General features: G+C 40.5%; 1 protein-coding gene across 5 annotated transcripts in view; it reads right to left on the bottom strand.

The window, feature by feature from the left end:
- Positions 1–1,189: 1,189 nt before the first annotated feature.
- Positions 1,190–27,586, bottom strand: part of FAT1 (FAT atypical cadherin 1) — a 125,331-nt gene continuing 98,934 nt past the window's right edge. Inside the window, exons 11-29 of one of the 5 annotated variants that reach the window (XR_005018206.1) lie at positions 26,907–27,103; positions 24,249–24,402; positions 23,211–23,444; positions 21,967–22,356; positions 20,480–20,694; positions 20,083–20,220; positions 17,584–17,727; positions 16,827–17,024; positions 15,605–16,406; positions 15,330–15,461; positions 13,788–13,945; positions 12,689–13,151; positions 11,857–12,010; positions 11,593–11,703; positions 9,486–10,117; positions 8,641–8,778; positions 8,061–8,113; positions 3,669–3,704; positions 1,190–2,635 (exon numbers count right to left, since the gene is read on the bottom strand). Coding sequence is in view for 3 of the 5 variants with exons in the window: in XM_036838841.1 (XP_036694736.1) it covers positions 2,007–2,635; positions 3,669–3,704; positions 6,068–6,127; positions 8,641–8,778; positions 9,486–10,117; positions 11,593–11,703; positions 11,857–12,010; positions 12,689–13,151; positions 13,788–13,945; positions 15,330–15,461; positions 15,605–16,406; positions 16,827–17,024; positions 17,584–17,727; positions 20,083–20,220; positions 20,480–20,694; positions 21,967–22,356; positions 23,211–23,444; positions 24,249–24,402; positions 26,907–27,103 (4,985 nt within the window). In the remaining 2 variants the exon portion in view is untranslated. Of the gene's footprint in view, positions 2,636–3,668; positions 3,705–6,067; positions 6,128–8,060; positions 8,114–8,640; positions 8,779–9,485; positions 10,118–11,592; positions 11,704–11,856; positions 12,011–12,688; positions 13,152–13,787; positions 13,946–15,329; positions 15,462–15,604; positions 16,407–16,826; positions 17,025–17,583; positions 17,728–20,082; positions 20,221–20,479; positions 20,695–21,966; positions 22,357–23,210; positions 23,445–24,248; positions 24,403–26,906; positions 27,104–27,586 lie in introns of those variants that run through there. The other 4 variants (XM_036838841.1, XR_005018207.1, XM_036838842.1 and 1 more) reach the window with 4 other exon arrangements.

Here is a 27,586-nt window from a genome sequence, read left to right on the forward strand (position 1 = left end):
TTCTCCTCAGCACTCATCACTCCATACTCTGCTATGTAATATCTTATTGATTCACCACCTCCCCCTGCCACCTACCTTCCCCCCATGTAAAATCCAAGGAGACAGAGAATTTTTGTCCATACAGAACAATACTAAGTGACCAAAAAGATTTTTTTGAATAAACTAATAAAATAGTCACAAATTCTAAAAAATAAGTAAAAGAAAAATTAAGGCAATTAAGAAAATGAGAAAGTTGCAAAGTAAATGGAAATAAACATCACATATTACTTAGTTCTGTGGTGAATATTTACATCATCAAAACAATGAAAACACTATGTGTGAATTAAACCAAAAAGTAAGGTGTAACTAAGGGGAGGATAATAAGAGCAATGGAGGTTTACAGGTTACATGATCTTCTGCAATTCCTAAAATTAGTGACTCAAGAAGTAACAATACATACACTTAAAAATCTGAAAGGAAAAATGAGAAAACGGCTTAAAGAGTTGTAAGTGGTTATAGCAGAGTGCCTGAGTTTGCTGTTTTTGGTTATACGTATTTTAGCTCTCTTTGATGTTTAAACTCTGTATATATATCGTTTAATAAAATAACGAAGGCATTTTACCTAAAGGGAAACTGTGTCTTTGCAAAGTTCTAAGAACGCTTGATTCTGTGTAATTCCTATCACAGTGGCTGGCACATGGTCTGTACTGAACAAATATTTGTGGGATGGAGAGATGATTTTGACTATAAATACACATGGAAGATAGCTTCTGAGTTTCACGTTAAATCCTACAGAAGTGTGTGTTCTTTGACAACAGAAAGATAGAATACTTCATAAAATGCTTTGTTTTTGATATAAATCATAGGATAAAACCATAGATGCGTTGCAATTATCGCCAAGAAATAGCAATAAAATAAAAAATGCATAAGAAAAGTTTTCTTGAAGTTTTAGTTAGAAAATACTTATTATATAAAAGTGCTGTTTGCCTCTATACCTATAGTTTTGAGCAGTATCATGTAGCTATATACTGCCACCTAGTGGCAACATCTGTAAGTACAGTCTAGTTTTGGCAACTGCAAAGAAACTCTTCATATTTAAGCCGAAAAAAGCTATATCCATCCTTCTATCTATCCGTCCATCCAATCCTTCTTTCTCAATTCATTAACTGAATCCTGAACAGGAGTATAAATACGGAGGAAGAACAGGCAGTAAAGCTAAAGTATTTTATTAATAATTTATTGTCAGTAAGAAAGACTGGCTAATGGTAGTTTTCAGTAAAAACCTTTACAAGACCATTGCATCACAAATATACAGACACTATAAAAACTGTGTCATGGTGGTTTTGGTTCTAAACAGTCTGCAGAAGGTCCCCATTACACTTTCCAATAATGAAAAATCTTTATAATTCTAAAATACAGCAACCCATTTAAGACATGTCCATGTACGGGATCTGTCCTCATCCTATATACAGATAGAAATGAATGATTATACTGAAATGTATTAACGAAATGTCATACTTCAGTTGAAAAGGACACAGAGTGAAACCCTGGTTATATTAAAAAATCAGGGTGCTAGGTAATGACACTAACACCACCAAAATTCGGTCAAAAACAAATGCACAAAGTATCTTGAAAATCTAGTTAAAACTATGAAAAAATCAAATCTGTACATAAAATTTACAAAAAAAAAAAGACAGGAAAATTAAAATAATCAAATCTATATAAATACATGAATCATGCTAACAAGATAGTAGGACTGATTTTCGTTTCATTATTTTAACACAGACAAATGTAAATACAAAAAGATGCTCAGAAACGGCACAGCTGACGTAAACCTCACCCAAAGACAGAAGGTCAGGACGCTGGAAATGGCTACCAGGTCACAAGGCGCGGGGTTCAGTGCAGCCATGCCCGTTTCAGCTCGCCGAAAAAAGCGCTTAAGCACTGCTGCAAAGAACAATGCAGGAGATCACCGACAGAATCTCTAGGTTCATTACGGTTCAGGCACTTCGGGGGGAGTCTGAGCGTCAGACCTCCGTATGCTGTTGAGAATCGAGTGGAGGGATCGTCACCTCTTCGAAGTGGCCGTCATCCCCACTCTCGTAGTCACTCATCATGACCTCAGACTCGGCTTCACAGCACGCGGACACGTCAGAGCAGGAAGCTGTGGAGGCGTACACGGACACGGGCATGTTCTCTACAGCGGAGGCGTCAAAGCTCCTCTGATATCCTGGAGGGTAAGGGGCGTAGGGTTCTCTGCGAGCACTGTTCTCACCAGGGCCTGCCTTTTGAGGTTCAGACATATCGGCAGGATAGAAATTGGGCAGATACTGATTCAAGTTGAACCTCTGCCGGCTTCTCGATGAAGAGCCCAGGCTCCCTGCAGCGGGCATGTCTCTGGGAGGGTGTATGGATTCAAACTGGTCACTGAATTCTGGAGGTAAGGGTGGCAGCTCCTCAGGCACGGGGAAGTCCTCTGGCGGGGGTGGGAAGTCGCTCTCGATGTCGTAGCCTCCAGGGTAATAGTCTGTATCGATGGCGTTCGGATCTGCTGAGTACAGGGGCGTCTGCTCATCAATCATCTCATAATTGGGGAACTCTTGTATATCTGGCAGAGGAACACTTGGCATCCAATCTGATGTGTCCCAGTGATACCCTTGGTAGAAAAGAAAACAGATTTCAACGTGTTTTCCTCCCAAGAGTGTGTGCCATGGAAAAAGGGCTCAGTGTATGCAACACACACAGGTGCAAAGGCATTCCCACGCACAGAGGATCAACATTCTGGAAACCCTTGGTCTCTGCTTTGAAGACATCCTCCCATCCCGAAGCACTTTTGAGAACCTCTATGAATTAGGCTCTGCTCCTAAAATGTGGACTTACAGTTTTATGAAAGCGCCTAACACTCAAGTGTTAGGCGCTTACATAAAGAAATGGAAGTTTTAACAGAAGCAGGATGCTAGCATCTAGATACATGCACTTCTCTTCAAACGATTCCAATCATCCTTTCAGCTTTCCTCTTGTAATGTAGAACCCACTGCTCTTTAGAAAGAAGAGTATTAGTTCAGTCTTAGGACATTGGTAAAGAAATTTTGTCCTTTCAGAAAGAAGTCTCTATTTAGTAAAATATTAAATGTCACTTGATCTGCACTACTTGTCGTTAAAAAAAAAATACTAATTAATGTGAGCCTTTAAATAAAAGCAATCTTTAGCATGCTAAAATTTAAAAAATAAATTTCCTTTATAATAACATTATAAGTTTAATATTAAAAATAGTACTATTTTTCATTAGCCCTAAGAAAAACAATGAACTATATTAATACAGTGACATATCAAAGCATGCCTCCAAATCAAACAAAATGCAATTAAACATTGAAAAATGTAACACAATTTTTGATAAACTACAATTTTTGTTACTTTAAAAAGGACTAAGGATCATTTTCAACTATATATTATAAAAGTATAATTATTTTAAAAAACCCTCCCAATTTGGGGGTAGTCCCCCCCGCCCCCAGGATTTTTGAAATCCTTTGGCAGACGGGCGAAGGTGAGGCAGTCGCGTTTAGAATGCAGGGCACAAACAACTATGCACTAGTTACTGCGCAAACACATGAAGCAAGTCAGCACTGGGTCGAACCTCCGCCAATTTGTTTTAGTGAATTATCAGTGAACAACTGGCATGCATAAGTCACCTCTTGATTTGCTGAGGTCAGGAGCAGCAAAAGACTCTTTTGGTTGCAGAGTAGAGAGAAAAGAAAACATTTGTAATTAAAAGAGAAGGACGGCTGAAAAGGCAATAAAGATAAGTACATAACACAATATAAACTGTTTATAAAGGCCCAGTCAGCCATGTACCATGCCTCTAAGCCATTATCTATGAAAATTCCAAATGGTGAGAAATTTGTGTAGCACAAATAAAATGGGACGTGGGAGTGGAGGGAAAAGATGAGTGATGACGAAGTAGGGACTGTGCCTGGAAACTCAGGATTTTACTTTCTTTCCCTTGTTTCTGGCAAGCTAATCCTGAAAACACAAAATTTTGTTAGGAGTAACTGAAAGTCTATAGGCTCTAATAAAATGTAAACTGGTAAGGAATTTAAATGATACCCTCATGTTACTGAGAAATATTATGAAAGGCTCGGTCACATCAGGTCCCTTAGGTGATAACCCAAATACAAAAGCCACAGTGACACAAGAGACACATACTTTCCAGCACAGCAAGGCCTTCACATGGCCATTAAATTCAGAGAAACCATGAATGCACTTAGACACTTATGAACAGCCAAGAGAAACTCTCTCCAAACCTTGCCCATTTTGAATACGATTTTATACCTACGTTGTCCACCTTTCCTTGGAGACACCTTAGCTGCCTGTAACCCTGAGCCCACCCATCCACTTGCTCTTTCAGGGTCCTCGTTTTGCATGCGGAACTCCAGCATGGAACAGAGAGAGTCAGTGTGAATCATATGACCCTGGGCAGGTTGCTTACCCTGGCTAAGCTTCAGGCTCTTATCTTTGAAATGGGGGTGGAAATCCCTTACTTATTTGGAGGATTAAATCAGATAATGTAGGTCAAGCACTAACTGTTGGCGATCATCATGATTCTTATTATTGTGGAAGTAAGAATCATGGTGATTAGTGACTTTCTAAACAAGGCCAATGCTTTCTGTGCATTCAATGATGTTCTTGAAAAATCCTTGTGATAAAATAATTTGGAACAAAGAAGATTTGACGGTTCTCTTCTAGGAATTTAAATAAAAAACTGAAAAAACTGTGGTGATTCTAAAACATGAATAAGCCAGTATTTAGCTAACATGTATCTATAGAATTATTCTAAAAAGCCTGCTAAAAATGTAGTAGTTTCTTTTTAAAAAGAGGATTGACAATTTTTGTTACTAAATAGGCATTCAATAATTCTTAAATTTAAACTAGCTTTCAATTTTAAACTCAATTAATATTTAATATGCCCAAAATATTTTTCAATGAAAGAGATTGTAATGAAAGAACCATTCAAATTTTGCTTCTTTAAACTGTCAATATTTAAAATATTAGAATTTCATCATGGGAAAACTAAAATTCAGTAGACAAAATATAGATCACCTTCTGACTCACCAAGCAAAGACATGGTACTTCTTAGGAAAGTAAGTGTAAGGCTCATCAGTAACTGTAATTAGTAAACACGGAAACCTCACTCCTGCCCCATCCCATCAAACTTGGCTTGAAACCATCCTTCTCTCACCTAAATCTTGGCAACACATATGTCCTAGCAAAAAGGATCCCCTAAGCTTTATGTACTCTTGGTGGTCTATGCCAGGAGTTCTCAAAGTGCGATCCTTAGACCAGTAACACCAGAATTAACTGGGGGCTGGTTGGAAATGCAAATTCTCAGGGCCACATCCAGACCTCCTCAATCAGAAACCTTGGTGCTGGGGCCTAACAATTAGGGTTTTCACAAGCTCTACGGTGATCTGACTTATAGTTTGAAAATGCCTGTGCAGTTTGCATGTGATTACCTGAATTTTAGTGTATAATAAAGGGTTAATTTAATTTAAAATAATTTAAGGCAGGTATTTCCTATAATTTTGACCAGATAAAGCTTCCTATTCAATGATTTTCACTCAACCAAATATAAAAATATACCTTCTTATCATGTTCTATAATTTTCCTTGACCATATCTCAGGGAAAATCCAAAAAGGAAGAGTCAGTTATAGTTAATTATAAAAGCTGTGTGTTATTTAGTTTTACTCCTATTCATATGAAGAGAATTTTTTATATTAAAATTTTTTTTAGATAGAATTACTTCTAACTTCTTAATATTGTGCCATGTAAAGGCAGCTGTCCAAGACCCTACAGGTGACTTCTGGCATCTGTGTAAATTCACTGTAAATGGCAAAAAGTAACAAAGACTACAGACACACATATATAACAATTTTGCAATATATCTGGATTATTAATGTACACACCTGCACAAATAAAAGTATTCAACCTCCTCAGAAGCATAACATAAGGACTTTGTACAACACTACAGTAGGCAAAAGCACACAACTACAGGGACTGTCACACAAACACTGAGCACACGCACGACTATACCTTCTTTAGTCACCGTGTCAACTACGGCATTGACAAGGTGTATTACAGTCACTATGGAAGCTTGTAAAAAGGTACAGAAGAAGTACATTAGGAAAATCTTCAGTTAGTCAGGAGACAGTGCATTAAACAGCATTTCTTTATATTATATAATTTCTACCTCATAGTTTTAAAAATGTGACTATTTTAACATAGCTATATAATATAATTATGTATGACCCTTGCACTCTGTTCCTTATATGTCTCAGAGATTTTTCTAATCAAGCTATATATTTGTTATTATTAATCAAAGGAACAGAGTAACCATATGATACTGTAATTTAGGAAAAAAATTTTTAGCCATAAATTTGTGTCACAATTACAATTATGAATCAAGTTATGACAAAACAATCCTTATTTTATACATCCCATAGGCAAAAGATTTCATATTCAAAGAGGCAAATACTTGCTAAGCCAATTTTCTGGGTCCATTTAATAAACTCATATTCTTCCCAGGAAAAGAAATTAAGAGCTACATAATAAGGTAAAATATGCAATATAAAAATAAAAACGGCTTTGTCTCTGTTCTACGTACTCCCACCCCAATTTTCTTGTCTTTTTGCAGACGAGTTAACAGCTGGTGAGCCAACATACAGCAGAGAAATGCAGACTGTCTTCCTGGCTGTTTCCTGTGTAAATTCCCTTTCATTTGTTTTCCCTTTCAATTGTTTTCAAGCATCTATGCCAAAATAAATAAGTATGCATGTGATAGGCAGAAGGATGGCCCTCAAAGATGTACACATCCTAATCCTGGGAACCTGTGAATATGTTACTATCCTCGGCAAAAGAGACTTTGCTAATATGATTAAGTTGAAGATCCTGAGATGAATGGATTTTCCTCTATTATCTGTGCAGGCCCAATGTAATCACAAGGGTTCTTAAACGGGGAGCAACTTTCCCAGCTGTGGCTGGAGGGAGCTGTGACTAGAGCAGAACGGCCAGGAGGTGCACTGCTGTTGTCTTTGAGGGATGGAAGAGTTAAGCCATGAGCCAAGGAACGGGGGCAGCCTCTAGAAGCTGGAAAAGGTGCAGGAAAGGGATTCTCCCCTAGAGTCTCCAGAAAGGAGACAACCCTGCTGACATCTTAAATTTAGCCTACTGAGACAAGCATCAGATTTCTAAACTACAGAACTGTTACAAATTTATCTTGTCTTAAGCCACTATGTAATCTATTACAACAGCCTTAGAAAACTAAAAATACAATTTAAATACACTCTTAATATAGACTTTAACTTTATGACTGATAATGATTAAAATTATGATAAAGATTAAAATACAGACACTCCTGGAAAATGTATTTTTTCCCACATTGTATTATCTGGCAATTAATTTTCATAACTAATTTGACCAGAGCTTATTAAAGCTATTTAAGAGTATTAAGAATGATGTTTCAGTGAAAAAAACTAGGAAAAGAAAGAAAATGCTGACAAAATTCTGAGGTTTACGAAGAGCATTTAAGGACAAAGATATAAATTATTACATAAATCAGCAACTCTAATGTTTTAGAATTAAACCTAATGAAAGAAAGAATTCTACTTTGTTGTTGGTTTAATAAGCAGAGTTATGTCCATATACTTCATCACTAGATAATAAACACAGGTGTACCTTGATATCATATATAACATGCTTAAAGTGATTCAGGAATGAATGGAACGTACTTATGGCCATCCTTAGTTTAGAAAGGCCTCTTCAGTGTATTATGGGCTATTTACTCTGGATTCACAAACAATTCAGTTTACACATGGCATTTTCACACAAAAAAATTACTAATTCTGACATTCAAAAATTTCCACTAAAAACTCACTTTTTTGTATTTCTGAATATTGACAGTTTTCTCTACTGGTATGTGCTCATATGGTAAAGCTGGTTATCAATGCGATTTACCCTCAGGTAAACAAAACTGGCATCAATGATCCCACCGTCAAGCCTTCTTCATTAGAAATATAATCAAACTTACTAGCAATCTCTGAAACTGTGCTCTCAGTCAGTATGCTCTGATCCAAATGGGAGCTGAGGCCGCAGGGGAGTTGGGGGAAGAGACAAATAAAACCTTGTAATACGCAGGTGCTGCTGAGGTTGCATGTTTCAGACTACGGCTTCTCCTCTTAGGGCTGTGAGGGTGTAAGCATGTGTGTGCGCGGGCTATGCTCAAGGAAGCTGTTACAAGGGTTTTTAAAAAATCCACATAACTTCTATAGTAGTCACTGTTGTGGAAAAAGGTCAAAGTGAAATTAACCAATCAGACAGACATTATCTTTCAATTAATTATATTTTCTTCCTTATTACTGATCAGTTGCTACAGTGCCAATACCTAAGCACTAAGAACATTTTAAACATTTTAAACATTTTCCCTGGTTGGAAGTTCATGCAAGGCTGTCCAAGGTACTGTCTAACTGTGGTCCGAAGTGAAATGTGAAGACCATGTGCAACCAAACCAGGGGCACCGGGTGCGTCTACATTATTGTGCTGCGTCGCGTGAGCGGGGCTGTGGACGGCGAGCAGGGGAACCCGAGCATCTCAGATGCGCGTTCACTCACCGTTGTCGTCACACGACTCCGACTGGAACGAGCTCAGGGACTGCACTTCACACAGGCTCTCCCGGGCACTGTACGCGTGAGAGGGCTTCTCCTCCAGCGGTTTCTTGGAGAGACAAGGATCAAGATCCACGACTTTAGCTAAGAGGAGGAGACGACAGACAAACCATTACACTCCATGAAGGCAGAGACTCTGCTTTCTTCCCTGCTGTATCCTGACGCAAAGCGAGCGTGACCCACAGACTGCCTGGGATTTGTTTAGTGAAAGAACATCAAAAGAAAAAACCAGAAACATCTGGAAAACAAAACCAAAAACCTACAAGTATAGCTTGCAGACTCACAGAATAGAAATTCGCAAAAAACCTGCCAGTGGATACCATTAGACAACCTGGGGAATTAAAATTTTATTTGAAAATGGTACCTATAGCTTTTTTCAAAGCATCAAATATATGTCAGGCCACTTAAATACTGTCACTTCCTCTGGCCACGTTAGAAAAAAAATCCTACTACGCAAATGCCCTCCCAATTTTTTTGTCATAAAAGTCCCTCTAAATTATAGTTGAGAACACACATCAATTACAAAGATAAAATGATCTTTCCAGATTAACTGGAACACGACTAGATTCAATTCCTAAATTAAAATGACATCGCAGCCACAGTGCTCAGCCAGGGCTGGGGCATCAGGAAAAGCTTTCCAGTCGTCCCAGAGCTCTACAGAGTCTGAGCACATTCACCACTAACAAAGACTCTGCAGTTTGATCTGAACCACCAGAAGCTCTGGCAGAACTTGTAATCTCTCTGTCCATCGCTCAGCTACATTTTATCAAGATTTACAAAGTCGTTCTTACTATCATAGTCGAAGTCCCAGTTCGGCTTCTGGATTGAGTCGCTGTCAGAAGGAGAGTTTGAAGGAGGCGGCGGAGGCAGGTTTGGGGCCACGCTGCAGACGGCCACGGCTTTCCGGTGTCCGTGCACAGACTCGGGGTTAAAGGTGCTGAATTCGGGGTGCTCGGGTATAGCCGATCCTTCGAAGGAGTTTCGGTCAAGGTTGTTTCTAGAGTCGCTTGGAATGCTTGGAGTGTAGGAGATAGGACGGACAGGCACCTGGGGTGGTACGTCGGAGTACATGTTCTTATTTAGCTTTGAGTCAAAATACGGTCTTTGCAAGAAAGCTGCGCTGGGTCCCAAGTGCTTGTCCTCAGGTTTGGGCTGGTGTTTCTTCTTTCGACTGATCATCTTGCGGCAGAAGACAAACAGCAGCACCAGTAGAAAGATGCCCGCTATGAAAACCACGATGCCGATCCCCTCAGCCAGGCCGATGTCCCAGGGGGTTGACACGTACTGGTTCGGGGTGACGTCCTCACAGTGCCTTCCTCTGTACTCACGGCTGCAGTTACAGTGGTAGGAGCCGTGTGTGTTCTCACAAAGGGCCCCATTTCGGCAGGGGTTGCCAGCACATTCGTCAATGTCACTCTGACACCTGCCAAGACAGCCCAGATTGAGGAGAGGCCTTTGCAACAGGAGCCAGAACGCGCCAGGCCTATGACTGTTAGAGACTAACGGCTAATTCCTCCTTAATAAGATCCACCCAAAACAGAACCAAATGTATGACACCCAAAAATACACTACTGACAGCAATAAGTACACAAAAAACCTTTCGTGGAGTAATGAATCATTTGATTCCGTACTCTGTACATTTGGGAGATAAACATTATGCCAAGTCAATCTTTAACTGCCAGTTTTCTAAGGATTCAACAGTTTACTAAATCAAACTCATAGGCTAAACCTCAGTTTGTCTTGATTTCTGATCCAGAAATTTAGAATGTGCATGATAAATGTATTTCAAGAGACTAGGTTAAATTTCTCAGAAAATGTTCCTGTTTGGAAAAATGACAGTTCCATAAAGCATGTAAAAAGGCTAGACAAGTCTGTCTTCTGTTTTTATATGCTTCTCCCTGTTGAAAATCTCCCTCAGACCCTCACCCTTACGGACTCGGCCGCATGCAATCCCCTCACCCCCGCCGCCCGGCCGCCCGCCTTCCCAAACGGGCATATTCTGCACCTGCGCAGATCCGCCTGCCACGTCTAACCCTTCCTCTTTTGACAAAATGTATCTGCTTAACATCCCCTGTACTCACCTAGCATTAAAATTTTGACTACTGAGATATTTTTGTTAAATATATTGAGTATTGTCTAGAATTAAAGTAGACTCACAAATGAAAACCATGTGACTGATGGCAAAGTTCAAGACCACAACCACTAGTAGAGCAAAACCTTATGTGAATCTCTGCAGGCAGGTCGTGCTTCAAGCCTTCTAACAAGACTGATATGATGGTGAAGGCTTTTCTACATGTACAGCACTAGGCACTTACAAGTAACAAGCACTGAGTAAGACTTCACCAATTTGGTTTAAAAACTAAGGTGAAATGGCATCTGGAACTAAAAGCCACTTCTTTCAAGGTCAACAACAGGCACCTTAGTGCCTCGTTTTCTTCACCTGGAAAATAACTATCACCTCTCAGGATTATGGAAGGCTCACAGAAGATACTGAGAGAGTGGAAAAAGATTTTAGATGCTACATAAATGATGAAAAAATGTCATCACTCTCATAGATAGGTAACAACTCCATGGGTGTCTGCTTTAAAAAATACAGTCTTACTCATTCTGCAGTTACTTCTGCAAGCACCCATACATTCTTTGTTCATAAATAATGTTTTTAAAGTATAGAACCATTATATATTTAAAGCATATAATATTTCAAGCATTATAATATTATATTCATTTGCTCAGTATTTTCTTAAAGAATGAAAAGATAAATTATACAAGGAGCCATTATGAGCTCTGAATTCAAATCCTGAAGCAACATAGTCCAAATTAATGAAGTCTTGTTGCATCTGCTGATCACTGGGAAACTATAGAGAGGTGCAAATACAAATCTTGAAAGAAGCCAGTTACCTTTCTCCCCTAAAACCTGAGTCACACTGACAGACAGCACCATCCAAACTGTCAAAACATGTTCCACCATTTTTACAGGGTTCATCTTCGCAGTAGGGACTAAGCTGGCACCTAAAGAACAAGGAAAAAATAAACATAAACCTAATACTCCTACTGTAAACAAATACAGCAAAACGGTAACAAATGAATGTATTTTACACACATGATCACATTAGAAACGTTAATGTTAAAATTAACTATGAAAGCTAAGAAAAATCTACATACCTCTGACCAGTATATAATCCTCTACATTGACAAAGGAAGTCTCCATTGTCCACAATGCAGGTGCCACCGTACAGGCAGGGGTTGGAGGAACACGGGTTGACGCCCACCTCACAATAGGTCCCTATGTACAAGGGACTGCATTTGCAGTAATAACCTAAATCAGCAAAAGGGAACAAAAAGTCCTATCATTCAGTAGCTCAAAAAATAAGTCTCAGTATATTCGTTTTTACTTTTAAGTTTAGGTGAAGATTTAGCTCTCTAAGACCTGTAAGACCTAGTAAAATTCCCATTCCCTCTGGGTAAAAAGTTGTCTACTGCTGGTATCACCAAAACACAAAGAAGTGAAGAGAGAACTCATAACCAGCTCTAGTTCACCATAATTTACGAGGGGTCCAAGGGCTTCTGGAAAACCACTCCTACTCCCACCTAGAGCGAGCAAGGCTAGCAGTCCCCTTGCTGGGCCACTGGATAAAAGGAGGCCTCAAGAAGAACTACGTGGAACCAGTTCTAACCCCCGGGTCAGTGTCCGTGTGGCCGGAGAGGAGTTCGAGGTCAGCAGTGGTTTCCTGTGGCTACTGGTGCAGGATGAGACGTGTTTGGAAACACGAAGCAGCGCGGCCGCAGCTCAGCGGGAGAGAAACTGCCCCCTCCAGCCGCTGCTGGGGTGCCTTCAAAATCCCGCTCCGCTAGAGCACCACGTATGCTACTATGCTGGCTGCAGGAGCTGACAAAACTGACTGAATAAAAAGAGGAAGAGCAGAAATACAGGGGGAACGTCCCCTCAAGCGCCTACGCGGGTAACGTTTAAAGAAGGCTCCCCTGTGAAGCTTACCTCCAGTGGGTGAGGGGTGGCAGGCGCCTCCGTTCTGGCAAGGGCTGCTCGAGCAGTCTTCCGTAGCTGTTAGCAAGCACCCAGGAGACACGTCCACCGATTCTTCAACGCGTGCGTAGCTCCTTGGTTTGTTATTTAAAGGGAGTTCCTGCCCGTTCAGATAAATGGAGTCCATACAACCCCTGAAACCACTGCCAGTCTGGGGGCTTCTTCCATGCCGTGAGCCCTGCTGACGGATGTGGCCACCAAAAAACACATGGCCATCCAGGTTGAGGGTTTTCAGCGTCCCCGGGGCTGTGCCTGATGCGGTGTGGACCTGGTCTAGAACCAACCTGGCGTAGTTTCCATTCACTTCAAGAGACACCGCGTGCCACAGCCCATCGTTGACCTGGATGCTCTGGACAGAGACGATGCCTGGGCCGCTTCCACAGTCGAATTTGTACTGCAGTCTTCCGTTGTGGATCTATGACAGAAACAATCACTGTTCATGTTACTCTCACGGAGTCTTCACACATAGTCTCGGATCATGTTTGGTGACTGAAGGAAGGAAGTAAGCCCTCGCGTTTAAGTACTACAGAACACACGCTCGTCTGTTCATTGTACAGATAATAAAAATGGACCTTTCAAGGATATCAAATTTCAACTGCGTATCCTAAAGGCGTCGTGTGACTAATAATTAACTGTACTGAACAGCCAAAAATAGCATCAGCTTTTATCAGAAATCAAAAATGAATCATGCTAAAAAAAAAAAAAAAAAAAGTAGGCAAGCTAATTATCACTTCAATCATATGTACGACCTTTCTATAAAATCCCTATAATATTACTAAGGTGTAATATCACTTAGAGTTTGAATGTAACAGTCACAGGTACCTAAAAATGTTTGTAAAAAAACAGAAGTAAATGTCTATGTCACCGCAGAGCAAAAAGAGCTTTTCATTCTACAAAACTTACGTGTAAGTATCAATGAACCATTTAAATGAATAACTCAACCATTTCATTTTGCTTATTCTTTTAAACAATGGACAATCTGAACATAAAATGGAATTCATATTTTTAAAGTCTCCCACAGTCTGAGGTACAAATATGCACCAGCGCTCACCTCCAAGATGCTGTAGTCCGTCCCGCGGGCGTACATGACGACCGCGTGGGTGGAGTAGGTTCGCAGCCTCATGGTCAGCTTCATCTCTAACTTGTTTTCATTCTCCACTAGGCGATATTTCACGAAGCTGTTTCCAGTAAATGTTACGGATGAACTCCCTGTGAATCACAAAGAGGAAAAAATAAATCAGAATCAAGTTTAAGTATTTTTATAAGTGTGTCCCCACACTCCCGCCCTGACTAATTCAAGTTTTGGATCTATGATTATGACATTACAAAACGCAATTCAATGGGAAATGTCTACTTGTTTAATAAACAGCACAGCACAACTGGATCTCCATTTGCAGAGAAAAAGTTAGACTACTGTATCACAGAGAAATGAATTCTAAGATAATAAAAGATCTAACTATGAAATATCCATTATAAAATTATTAGAAAGCAGTTTAGGAAAATACATAGCCTGAAGGTGGTTTGGGAAACCTTCTCAAGCAAGACATAAAACAATTCCCATTCTACAAAAAGGATGAAAATAATATCAATCCAGAGATGAAAACTGTTTTGTAAAATTATGCAGAAGTGACAAAATAAAAATTAAATCAAAAGATCAATAACATACAGACAGCGTTACGCAGATGTTACTGCTCAAAATACACAAAGAGCTCCAGAGCTCCAGACATTACAGATAAGAAACAGAAAAATAATCCAGATAATCAAGCAAATAATAGGAACGGGCCAGTCACAGAAGAGGAAGTGCTAACAGGCAATGAACAAATGAAAAGACTACTTTCACAAGTAGCCAGAGAAATGGCAATTAAAATAATTAGATATCATTTCATGCTTATTAGATGGGGGGATTTGTTTTTTAATTGAAAACCTTCAATATTAGCAAAGGAATGGGGAATGAGACCTTCACACATGACTGGAAGAAACAGGAACTGGTACAACTTTTGGGAAACTAACATAATGGTGTATCTAAAAATTAAAAGTGTAGTTCACCTTTGACACAGTAAGTCCTAGTTTTACAATCTGCTGTACAGAAATGAAAGCGCCAATATGTAAGGATACGCATTTAAGGATTCTTCTTGTAACATAGGAGAACGTACACTGAATCTCTACACGTAAGCACCATGCTGAATAAATGATGGTATAGCCATGCTACAAAATGCTGTACAACTATTAACAAGCATTAGGACTTGGCAAGATGCTCATAACAGAGGAAAAGAGGACTGTGTTAGATGTAATCACTCCTTAGTTTCTTTAAAACAAAAAAAAAAGATGTGAAAGGAAAAGGGTAATAAATCTGTACATATGGGACTGTATGTTTATATGAGCTCTGATGAGAGAGGAGGAGCATCGAACTATTAACTCGGGAGGAGTTCAACAGGAAGAAAAAGCTACTCCTTTATTCTTTATTTGCCTCTACGTCTGACTTGTTATAATAAACATACTTTACAATACTTTTCAACTCCAACAAAGAAGAAAATAAGAAACTCTGAAAGTTACTTTTTTAAATAAAAGTACTCTTAATTATTGAACCTCTCACCTGGGCACTGGCCAAACTTGCCACCTGGACAGACGCAGGTGTATGTCTCCTCTCTGGGATCAGTGATACATTCAGATCCTTCAGGGCACGGACTGTCTTCACATCCATGATGGACAAGTGGGCATTTTCCCCCTTTGTTTAAAAAAAAAAAAAAAGGGCAGGGGGGCGAGCTAATTAATAGGAATTTCAAGAAAACGATCTTTGATGTATAGCCTTCAAAGGCTGTACATGAAATGACCTGCACCGCCTACTTCCACGTGCGTTATGTGTGTTACCTGTGCAGAGACACACAGCTGTCCTACGGTGGCGCGGGGTCACAAAGCTCAGTCTGGCCGTGCTGTGCGTTGACATCGCACTTTCATCCACGGACACCTTTTCGTCACAGAATCTCCAGGGGCAATCCAGCCCTGCACAGAGCTTCTGGAACACGTCCAATATCCTCACACCAATGATCTCCTCAATATCCGTCACGGAAGAATTAATCTTGTGCAGAAGTTGTTTTGTTGAGACCTGGGCGCTACCTGATTTCTCTACAAAAAGCAAGATGTCCAGATGCGGATGAGGTTCGGAGGGCTGCAAGCTAACGATCTGAATGTCGTTCCTCCTCACGCCCAGGATGTTCCGCAAAGCTCGCTGGAAGTTGCGCCAATAGTCACCAACGAACTCTTCTGGGGTGAGGTTGGCAAAGCGGACGGCCATGGTCTGGTTCAACATCTCCTGCGTCACTTGTCTGATGTGCACTGTGACGTCAGCTGCGGTGGTAAATTTCCCGTCCGTTACACTGACGTTGAGGAGGTACTGCCCTACGTCCAGCTTCTTGTGGGCTATCAGCTTGCCCCCCGTGCTGGAGACAGAGAAGAGGCTGCCCATTTGGGGATCGAGGCTGTAGGTTAACGTGTCATACACGTCTTGGTCTGTCGCGTGGATCTTCCCAATGACACCCCCTGAGTACTCCTCTCCAAAAGCAGTAATGAAAATCTCTAGTGGCAAAATTGCAGGAGGATAGATGCTCTCTTCAATGACTCTAATGTCAATGTATGTCAAAGATGACAACTGAGGCTTTCCATTATCTGCTACCTATGAGAAAAGGGAAAAAAAAAACCACCTTCATCTATGTCGTCGTTTACAACTTCTTAATAAAAATATATTTACATTGTTCAAGCTCTAAAATATTATCAATTGTTAGATATTAGTTCTCCACGTGAGAAGTGTTATCAAGGGACAGGATAAATACTTCTTTCTAGCCCTTTCACTAATTTACGTTGAAATTTAGCTCTACCAATGTCTATGATAAAGTAACCCAATGAATAAATAAGCCCCCCACGAAGTGCCATGGGATAAAGATGAAGGTCTGACCAGAAAACCAGAAAAAGACTGTAATTCTAATTCAGTTTTGTCTTCTCATGCAATGTAAGCTGTTTACACAGGACAAGATAACCACCAAAGCAGCTCTTCTCCATGAGCCCACAACAAAATCATAAAGAAAGACTGTAATACCTTAATGTGCAGTAAGTAATGATCTTTCACTTTCCTATTTATGGCAGCTGCCGTCAGGAGGGCTCCCTGCTGGTTGACTTCAAACGCCCCCCCCTTGTTTCCACTCACAATGCTGAAGAAGAAGGGGGGGCCATTGTGGGAGGAGTCCCTGTCCGTCACCGCCAGCTGCAGCACGCTGAACCCCACGGGCTTATTTTCCTGCAAGAGTAAGAGAACCACACAACTTTCAACAAAACCCCCTCTCATATGCAAGTTTTCTATAACATGAAATTTACAGAAAACAGAGACACTACTGCTCCACTTGGAAGGAGAGAGGAGGGGGGTGGTGATGGGAAGGAGGGGAGGGAGGAGAGGGAGGGAAAGGAGGGGGCTGGAGGGGAGGGGGCATGTGAGAAGAAAGGTGTGGGGGGAGTGAGGGAGGGGTGCCAGGAGGGGTGAGGAAGGGGAGGTGTTTGGAGGAGGAGTGGGAGGGAGGAGGGAGGGCAAGAGGGGCAAGGAGGAAACGCAAGGGCAGGAGATAAGGTTAACAATCAAGCTAGCGAGAATATCTTAAACATCAAAGCACAAAAAGAAGAGATGACAGCATCTTGGAAATGCTCATCTTTTAGTATTGATAGAGACCCCTGTAATGTCACTGTTCCCATTTTTCTCAAAAGTAGTCTTTGGAAAAGAAAGATACTTCAAACGAACCACTGAGGCCAACAAAAGAGCTTATTTCAACAGGGGTGCGTTCAGTGAGGCTTGGGCCCAGGATCACCTGGATGATCAGGCTGTAGTTGCCCCTGGAGAAGACGGGGGCGTTGTCGTTGACATCAGACACGTCTATGTTCACAGTGGTCGTGGTGACTCTGGGTGGACTGCCGTTGTCCGAGGCCTGCACGGTGAGCGTGTAACCTGAAATCTTTTCGGGGAGAAGATAAAGAGAAGCGTGTCCACTTCCACAAGGCCCAAGCGCAGGGTTCAGCCTGAAGCGTACTTCTAATTACTGGAGGGGCGGATCTGAGGGCCTGCCGCTCCCCGTGTCCTGCAGGCGGGCAATTCCCTAGCCTACAAACAACTCATCTGTAAAATGTAATGTATCTGGCTCAACAGAAAAAGTTACTAATAGGGATGAGACTCTCCAATGCTTCTCAGAAACGTACTTGTTCCGTTAAACTGTTCTAACTTTGAAAGCCTGCAGCTCTATTAACAGAAATTAAGACAGAAAAGTAATACAAATGAGGAGAGAAAACACCCCACATGTTGAAGGCTGCTGCTTTACTAGTGGCGGGGAAGGCAACTTTCCCTCCGGCCCCAGCGTGACTCTGAGCCAGAAGCAGACAGACAGCAAGCTGCCTCTCGCCTCGAGGCCTCTCAGCACTCCCCTCACCCTCCCCATCCATGTCACTCTTGGATTGTAGTCAACTGTCTAGATCTCCCAAGATCCTCTCTTCGGGACTTCCTGAAAAAGAAGGTGAATTAAGTGAGGTGGCCTCTCTTCCAGGACAGTTTCTTTTAAGCTCTCTCTTCCAGAATGAGCAGTGAAGAGGCCAGGAAGCTGGCTGAACCCCAGAGGACGTGCTGCAGAATGTCAGTCCTGAGAGACGCTCCGACAAAAAGAGGGCGACGTAGCTTGGGAGACTCTCTTTTGCTATCTCATAATGGACGTGAGTATACTAAAGGATCTGAGAAGCGTTTCAGTCAAAAATACTAAGTTTTGTTCTGCCCAGCAGTACTGCAATCCTAAGCATAACAGTCATGCTTCCTAACCTCTCGGAAAGTCCCCGCTCAAAAATAACAGGTCAGAAAAGGAATTAAAGAATGGACTCTGATGAAATATCTCAGCACTATCTCCCCAAATTCCTCTCATCTTCGATTTACCCACTATTCTTCTGAAATTACAGTCTTTATTATCATCGATGCCCTTCCAATTCCCCAAACCAAGGCTGTTTCACTTCATTACCTCTGAGGCAGCTCCCCTCCTGTCTGTGAGAGCAGATGACTAAGTGGATGGATGGACGGACGGATGGATAAAGGGAGGGAGGGCTTGCCTCTCTCCTTATTCACTCACTTTTATCTCAATACCTCAGATCACTTCCATAATTATCTTCAGAGGCATGTGCCATATCTGTACTTCCAGCTTTCAAGTCTCTTAAGTTTGACTAAAATCTCTGAATACTGGCTGAATAATTTTACTTGAATGTGCCACTTTCCTCTACAAATCAGCATACTGAAAACTACATTCAAGCACCTCTCCCAGTGCTGAGTTTACGCCCTGTGACCTCCTACTCGTCTTTAATGGCACTACCCAGTCACTACTCAGCAAGACTGAGACACGTCGAGTCATCTGCCACCTCTGCTTTCTCTGGAGGGCCATAGCTGAGCTCTGTGGCCCCTAATTTTTCCTCTACAAAGTTTCCGGGGAGATGCGGGAGGGAGGAGATATGGGGATATATGTATATGTATAGCTGATTCACTTTGTTATAAAGCAGAAACTAACACACCATTGTGAAGCAATTATACTTCAATAAAGATGTTTAAGAAAAAAGTTTCCGCATTTGTCTTGTCATTCACTCGTCATTGCTACTTTCCCAATTTGGGCTCTTGTTGTTTCATAACTGATTAACTGTCACTGCTCCTCCCACCTCTGGATAACACTTAGACCTGCTGCAGGACTGGTTTTCAGAAACCATCTCCTGTGCTGTTACACCTGGGCTCACAGCGTCAGTAATCACCTAATGCCTGCAGTGCCAGCCTGAACCTACGGTCCTGGTTTTGTCTGTGGCCTGTCATCTGTTCCTAAATCTCTTCATCATCTTTCCTCCCTCACCTGTTTGTACGATCACTCTACTCCAACACAACTGAACAGAATCACCTAAATACACCCCATGTCTTCCTTCCTCCATCCTTGTTCCCCCAGTTCCTCACAGGGAATTCCCTCCTCTCAACACTATGGTTTCCTGAATCTCTGCTATTATTTAAAACCCAGCTTCTAGCTCCATGAAGCATCTCAAAACACTGGTGCCAACAGTAACTTCGTCCTGAATACAAACTTATTATCCAAACTTCACATTAGTATGAAACACATCACATATTCTGGAGATCTTCATACTACAACTGCTTTTCAAGTGTTTGTATCTTGCTTGTCACTTACTGAGAACAAGGCTGGTTCTCCCCTTTTAACACTTCCCAAAATGTCGGCAGAGGTGAATACAAGGCGCGTCCATCTACTGAGCTGATAATCTGCAAACAAGCTACGTCAGATTTTTCCACTTACTGTTTCCCGGTCTAGAAGTTTGGTCACCTTCACTTCTCCCCTGGCAGGGTCGATTGTAAATGGACTTCCCTGATTGCCGTCTATAATTGAATAGTGGATGTGGCTGTTTGAAGGTCCATCGGCATCATCTGCCATGACCTAGAAAATATCACACTCTGGTTTAGGAGACAGATGAGGGAGGCACGCAAGTCCACTAAGCACATTTCTGATCTCAACAGCTAGCTGTGTTAAGGCAGCCATTTATAATAGAGCCGGTCACTGAACAGGCCAGCAAAAGACATTTCCCTATCTTCAAATTATCAATATTTTCAAGTAAGGCCATAACAAAAACTGAATCAATCTCACTAAAAATTCTTGCAAAGACCCAGAAGAAAACTGTAGGGGAAAAGATACGCACCGTAATGACAGACTGCTCAAGAACAGCATCTTCACTGATCACTGCCGTGTAGGTGTCTTGGCTGAACACTGGGGTATTGTCATTGATGTCTGTTACATTGATGTTCACAGTTGCAACGTCGCTCAATGAAGGTGTGCCCCCATCAGTGGCTTCTACAGTCAGGTAATACTCATGAGAGCTTTCATAGTCCAGATTCTCAATGATAAATATGGCCCCTGAATAGAAAATCAAAATTACTTCCGATGCTTTAAAGTGCCACCACATTCTCCTCCTATGACTAAAATTTTCAGTTCAACAGTTTACTTACCATTTATGTATGGTTTCTAATTTCTTAATTCAACAATTAAAACATGAATTTGCCCATCCTTGGAACCTTATTTATTTCTCTTAATTACTTTCCTGATACTCTTTGTGATATGTGAATTGCTTTCCTGGTCAGTACTCCTTACATCCCCCTGCTATAAAAATGATAACCTTTCTTATCTCTTTTTAATGATAGTTTACTACAGACTTTAATGAAATAGAAAACACAAAAATTCTGTTCTTTGGCTTTTCGTTTCCTTTTCCTTCTCATACTTTTTCTTTTACAGAAATGTACATCCTTTTAAAAAATCTCCAGAATAACTATTTATATCCCGTCATTTTTTAAAAATCCTTTTTTTATTTAATAATTCCTTTAACGTCTTTCCTTTTAACTTCCTTACAGTCTACCCTACATAGAGAGTCCTAAAAATAACAATTTTATGATATGTGCTAAAAATACATTTTAAAACAGCATCATCACACACCTACCCTTCATCTGAAAGTCACATACAATTAAATACAGTTGGAATGGAGCAATTTTTTACAAAGCAATTTACTTACAGCTATTTTAGATGACAGATTAACAAGACTACAAAAAGTATTTATGCAGCCAGAGTCAATAGCGCCAATGACTTCTGACCTTGTTGGCAGTCACTCAGTAAGTGACTCAGTCCAAGTACTTCAACGGTTGTCTATAACTGGCATAATGAAGAGATCAATTTAATGAATTATCAGATGTCCCCTATCGAAACTAAGATCAAAGAGGTCGAAACTGCTGTTTCACCTGAGAAGCTACTTCACATGAGATCCACGTGGGCCATAAAAAGGAGCCATTCCGCAAAATCTTCTACCATCTTCAATTCTTTACCTTTACTGATTTACGACATCTTATATCTTTACTAAATTACTAGAGTATGATGCTTTCATTTTCTATTTAAAGTTAATTTGCTTATAGTTATAATGGGTAAGCCAGAAATGTATTTTATTATGTAGAACTATAGTTTAAAGTCTTCTAAACCACTCTGAATCCCACGTATGATAACAACACAAAGAAAACTTGAGTCTTCTCTTTTTAGAGTATCTATTGACAATGTACGACCTGTTTTTGTACCAGGTAAAGTGCTGAGCAATCTAGCCTTTTTTGGCAGAATAAAGGGCTTCCTCTCGTTTGCATGGTAGGTTACCTGTTTTAGAATCTATGCTGAATTTCCCATGTTCGTTTCCACTTATTATCGAGTAGGTGATTTCTGCATTTGCTTCAATGTCCCTACTTGCTGCATACACTTGAAGAACTTCTGTTCCAATGAGAACATCCTCAGACACTGTGGCACCATATTCACGGTATTCAAACACGGGTGGGTTGTCATTTATATCCAAAACGGATACAACAACAGTGCCGGTAGCTGTCAACCTTCTTGGCAAACCATGATCTACGGCTTTCAAAGTTAGAGTGTATACTGCCTGCAGTTCTCTATCCAAAGGCTTTTCTAACTGAATGATTCCAGATAATTCATTAATGGAGAACTGTCCATCAGCAGAGTTAATCAGTGAGTAGGATACCTTCCGATTCAGTCCTGTCAAGACATGACATCATGTCAGAATGTTTTACTTCAAGAAACGTAAACAAATTATTTTTTTTTTAATCCAGCATACATATGAAAAAGGGAAAATGCCAATATACATTATTTTAAAATTCTTATGACTATGACCTTAAAAATGTAAACTTTAAAATGAGCAATTTGCTGAGTTAAAACAAATATAATTTCATAGTCATCTGGCTTTTTAAGACTATGTTATATAGGAACTTACGCTCTAACAGCCAGCAGATCTTTAAAAATAAAGCCTATTTATCATTTAGCTTCAGTAACAAAGATTTATTTGAAAAGCAACATTTTTGGTATTCTTCAGATTCTTCAGTATTAGAATGACTGAAGAAGTTATTTTTATTCTCTGCTATCAAAATGCTATGAATATATATCTTAGAGTCTTATTTTCTCTATAAAAAATTGGAAAGGTCTGTAAAACTATAACAATATACCGTTTGCTTCTGTTATGTTCCTACTAAATCTGTCACTAATGCTTCATTCACAAAAATAACACTTCACTAATTAATTCAATGGGACATAAAAATCAGTTTATCTCATCACGAAGCAGAATTTTAGGGGTACCACAGATACTTTACAACAGTAAGTTCACTGGGCACAATTTTGAGACTTCAAATATTCATTAAAAATGAGTTCATTATTCTGAAGATTTCATTCCATTTTTAATGCTAACACAATTTTTAAGGGTAACATGACAATGGTGAGTTATTCAACATGCATGAGCTAGGGTACATTAAAGGGGCTGAATGTGGAACAGTGTTTTAAAATAGGCTCCTCCGGTCACAGTGCATAGTTTGAAGGCAAAAGCATCATCTGGGCGATACCTGCATCCACATCCGTGGCCTGTACCCTTGTCAGGAGCGTGCCAGGCTCTGTGTTTTCAAACACGGTGATGGTGTAAGGATCAGCAGAGAATTCGGGGGCGTTATCATTCACATCCTCTAACGTGAGCACAATATCAGCTTGACAGAATCTTCCCCCTCCATCTGTGGCCTTGACCAGAAGATTATATGTTGCCTGGTCCTCGCGATCAAGGGGGGCTAATGTTTTCAGTTCACCTAAAAACAAAAATAAATGGGCTCACTTGAAATTTAAGATGTGACTGCAAGAGCACATCTTTCTTCCCCTTTTCTCTTACATTTATAAAATCTGAATAACAGCCTTCCTTTGGAGAACAATTTTATTAGTGACAGAGTCAACAGCTGTGGGAGCCCTCCGAGAGGGAGGTTTTCAAACCCTGCCAGGTGCTAGCTCTAAGCCATAAATATCTCCAGGCCAGGACCTCTCGCATTATATACAATGCCAAAAAGCAAAATAGCTGCCAATTTACCAAATCGAAAATATTTTTAAATTGACTCAAAAATTAGATTCACATGTTTATAATTAATTTGGGGGGAGCTTAATAGAAAACTGTTACTTGACCCCCAATTTTAACAAAATATAAATTGAAAGAGAAAAACAATCCTAGAGGTTTAAAGTAAAATACCACTCATCATTTTAATGAATAAGCTAAATTATAAATTTATGGTCACAAATTCAAGAAAACAAACTATATATAAAATGGATAAAGCAGAAAGTTTGAGACATACTTTAACTTCTGAGTTTTTTTAAAAAAAAAGGTGATATAAAAAACATAAATTTTAAATCCTCGGTTCAAGTAGGTGATTGTTGTTAATTTTTTACCTCACTCCAAATTTTACACACTGAATTGCTGTTTACCTTTCTAAAAGATGCCATTTTTGTAGCAGGAGAGTAAATTTTACAAGAACAAACTGTCATTTCAAATTTTCCATGTGATCCAAAACCACCCATGTGTGACTTTGTTGGAACACAATCAGTTTTGCCCCAAACTCTACCTTTACCTGTGTCTGGATTTAGTTTGAATTTTTCTGCACCTGGACCAAATAATGTGTAAGTAATTTCAGCATTGGAACGGATATCTGCATCTGTAGCAGAGACCTGCATGATCAACTTCCCAGGAAAGGCATCTTCTGGAATCGTGTCCGAATATAAAGTCTACAAAGATTTTAAACAACACTGTTAACGTAAAACATTAAAAGGTAACATGACTGCCAAGGGAGTAACAGAAATCATTTAACTCTGGTCACAGAACACATGGGAAATGACTAAAACTAAAATCCAAGGAGCTTTCAAAACTATTTTTCTTACAAAACATTTAAAACAGAGAGGATTCATATAACAGTTAACAACCCCATATGCTGAGTCTGACCTGACATTTAACCTACAGAATTCTGAATACTTTGTCTTTGATTTGGTTTCATATTTAATTTAATTTAAATTCTTATGAGAAAATAAACATAACACTCCATTTTTTACCTAAAAATTGGAGAGAATACAAGCCTGATACATTACGTCTAATTTCCAATACAGGAATTTATTGTTTGCAATCACTCTTAAAACACCACCAAGTAACTGCATTTGGGAGAGAAGTGAGCCTCATGTCACGGGAGAAAACAAAGGTTATCCAAGGCCACCGGGGAGGGGGGCAAGTGACGCTCAGGCCAGGGCTCTCTTCCGCCTTGCTCCACCCCGTCTCTCTTCAAATCTGACCTGATTCTCAAACACAGTGAACGGCTGTTTCCAGTTCCAACTATTTAGAAATCCATGCCGTAAACCAAAACATAAGACAAACAGATAAGACGCTGTTAAATTTATTTTCTTAATATGAGCTCAATTTTAGGTGAACTATGACTCATGAAACAGGATATTTTGCAATACTGATGATTTCAAATGATCTAGTGTCCTAATTTTATTGATACCAAAGGTGATAGGAAAAGTGCTGAAAAACAGCAAAACACACACATTTAGTTTCTGTAAGATACATCCACACGCGCACACACACATAATCCTCCTTCCATAAATCACTGTCACCAAAACCAAGGACTGGAATGAACTCCTCATCCCTCAGGAGTCCCGCTTTCCCCCCAGCTGAATTATTCGTATCCATTTCCCTGAGAACAGCTCTGCTCCTCTGCCCGCCCAGCTACACACATCTCGTGCCGACTGCGGTGCTCTCCACCTCCCCGTCCCTCTTCCAAGTCACCTGTTCCCCCACCCAGCCTCCCCTTCACCTACCACACGCTTCTTCCTTCTTTTTACTCCCAACTTTCGTCACTGGCCAAATCTATCTCCTTGTTAACACACACCCTTTAATCTCCTGAAATCAGGCGTCCACCCACATCACCGCACTGAGACTGCCGTCTCCAAGCCAGTCACAGAACCCAATGGTCTGTTTCACTCGGTCCGCTTTTTATCTCTGTCACACCTCTGCTCGCCATCCCACCTCCTAAAAATTCTCCCCTCCTCTGCTCTCAACGACACTGTGCTGGCATCTGTGCTCTCTTCCTTCTGCCTTCTTCCTCTCTCGGGGGATACCTGTCTCTCCTCTTTCCCCGCCTTGTTATTATCCTCTCAGATGAATGCAGTTACCAGTTATCCACAGAAGCTGCCAAGTTCACATACCCATCCTCCATCTCGCTAACTCTAAACGTCTATAAAAACACATTCAACTGAATGTCCCGTGATCTTAAACTGAACAAATCTGAAATGGAATTCAGCATGCTTCCTCTAAAACCAATTTCCGCTCCAGGCTCATCTTTGGTCTTTCTCCCAATCACTCCTGTAGGAAACCTAAGGTCAATCTTGACTTAACTAACATGCTTGTTGCGATTCACGGCCAGGGAGGACCAAGTGCCACTAGTTTTCCCGTTACAGCATCTTTCGTCCTTCCGTTCCCTGTGCCTCTGTCCACTCCCTGTTATCCCCACTTTCACACTTCCTCAGCTAAATGGAAACAATGCTACCAGACTCAGCTTCTCTCAGGAACTCCGGGAGTACGTCATCTCCACCTTTCACGTAAGGAAGGAGTCGTGGAGTCCCAGCTCCCTGGAACGCCCTCCATAGCTCCTCTCACCCAGTTTACCCTCCGGCCCCAATGCCCTTCCATTTCCACTCTTGGTGATCTCATCACCACCTCCCAAAGGCTGAGCTTTTCCTCATCCTCCAGGTGCGGGGACAACTCCCGCCCTCACCAAGCGACCTCAGGTGGCGCAGCTCTTCCCTGGTGCGCATCTTGTGCTCATGTTAAACGGTGGGCTCCACAGGGGCAGAAGCCACACGCTTCACCTCTGGGTTCCTCTAGCGTGTACAGGAGCAAGGGCCCCAGACACGGTCTCTTGGAGCAGAACAGAGCTACCTCACCCCCAAATGAAGGGAATCCTTCCATGAAAACGTAACAGAGCAATGCTTATATACAACTGTAATCCTGTCCGGAATTCACAGTATTTTGAACTAGGTTTTTAAGCTATTTAGCATCCCCCAAAAGTAGTTCTGAAGCTAATCCAACTCTTGCCCCATTTAACCCTCACCTTGACTTAAACATTAAGAGATTACAACATGAAACACATTTGAATTACTCTACAGCACCACGTGACAGTCCTTCTGAAAGGTTTAAGAAAGAAATCTGAATTCATAATATATAGACTTAAAGAGTATCCTACCTTTTCACAAATGGGACTGTTGTCATTTGCATCAAGGACTTTGACTTCAACTATAGCTTTTGATGAGAAGGTCCCATCAGTTGCTGTGATAGTCAGAAGATAATTGTCCCTTTTTTCCCTATCTAGAGGTTTCTTCACATAGACCTTCCATTCATTCTGTATATTTTCAATAGCAAACTGCCCCAAAGGATCCCCTCCTATTAAATCAATGGAAGGAGATGACAGTCAAATTTGTTGAAATCAAAAAAGGAATAACAGGAGAAATAAACTGTACAAAAGATTATAACACTATGATTCAAAAGAATTAAGTTTTAAAAAAAGTAATTACACTTAAATTTATTTTATTAGCTTTCCCATTCACTAAACCCCCCAGCCAAAACCCTCAAAAAAAAACAAAAAACAAAGAAAGCAGCACTAAAATGTGTATTTAAACACAGCATTAAGCCAAATAAAATTCCAAGACTATCAATAACACTTTAGCCTACACTGAAACTATAGATTTTTTAAATTATAATATCTTTTTTATACACTGTGTATAAAGATCAACAGAATGAATCATAAAAATCAAAATCAGCCTAGTGAAACAACTACTGGCTTTGCTCAGGCAAAGAACTTGAAACATAGCTTAATAGATGTTACTTCTACTTATTTTAGATACACTAAAATCGCCCCTTTAACTC

Source organism: Balaenoptera musculus, chromosome 21 (genome assembly GCF_009873245.2).
Source record: "Balaenoptera musculus isolate JJ_BM4_2016_0621 chromosome 21, mBalMus1.pri.v3, whole genome shotgun sequence".
Taxonomy (NCBI): domain Eukaryota; kingdom Metazoa; phylum Chordata; class Mammalia; order Artiodactyla; family Balaenopteridae; genus Balaenoptera; species Balaenoptera musculus.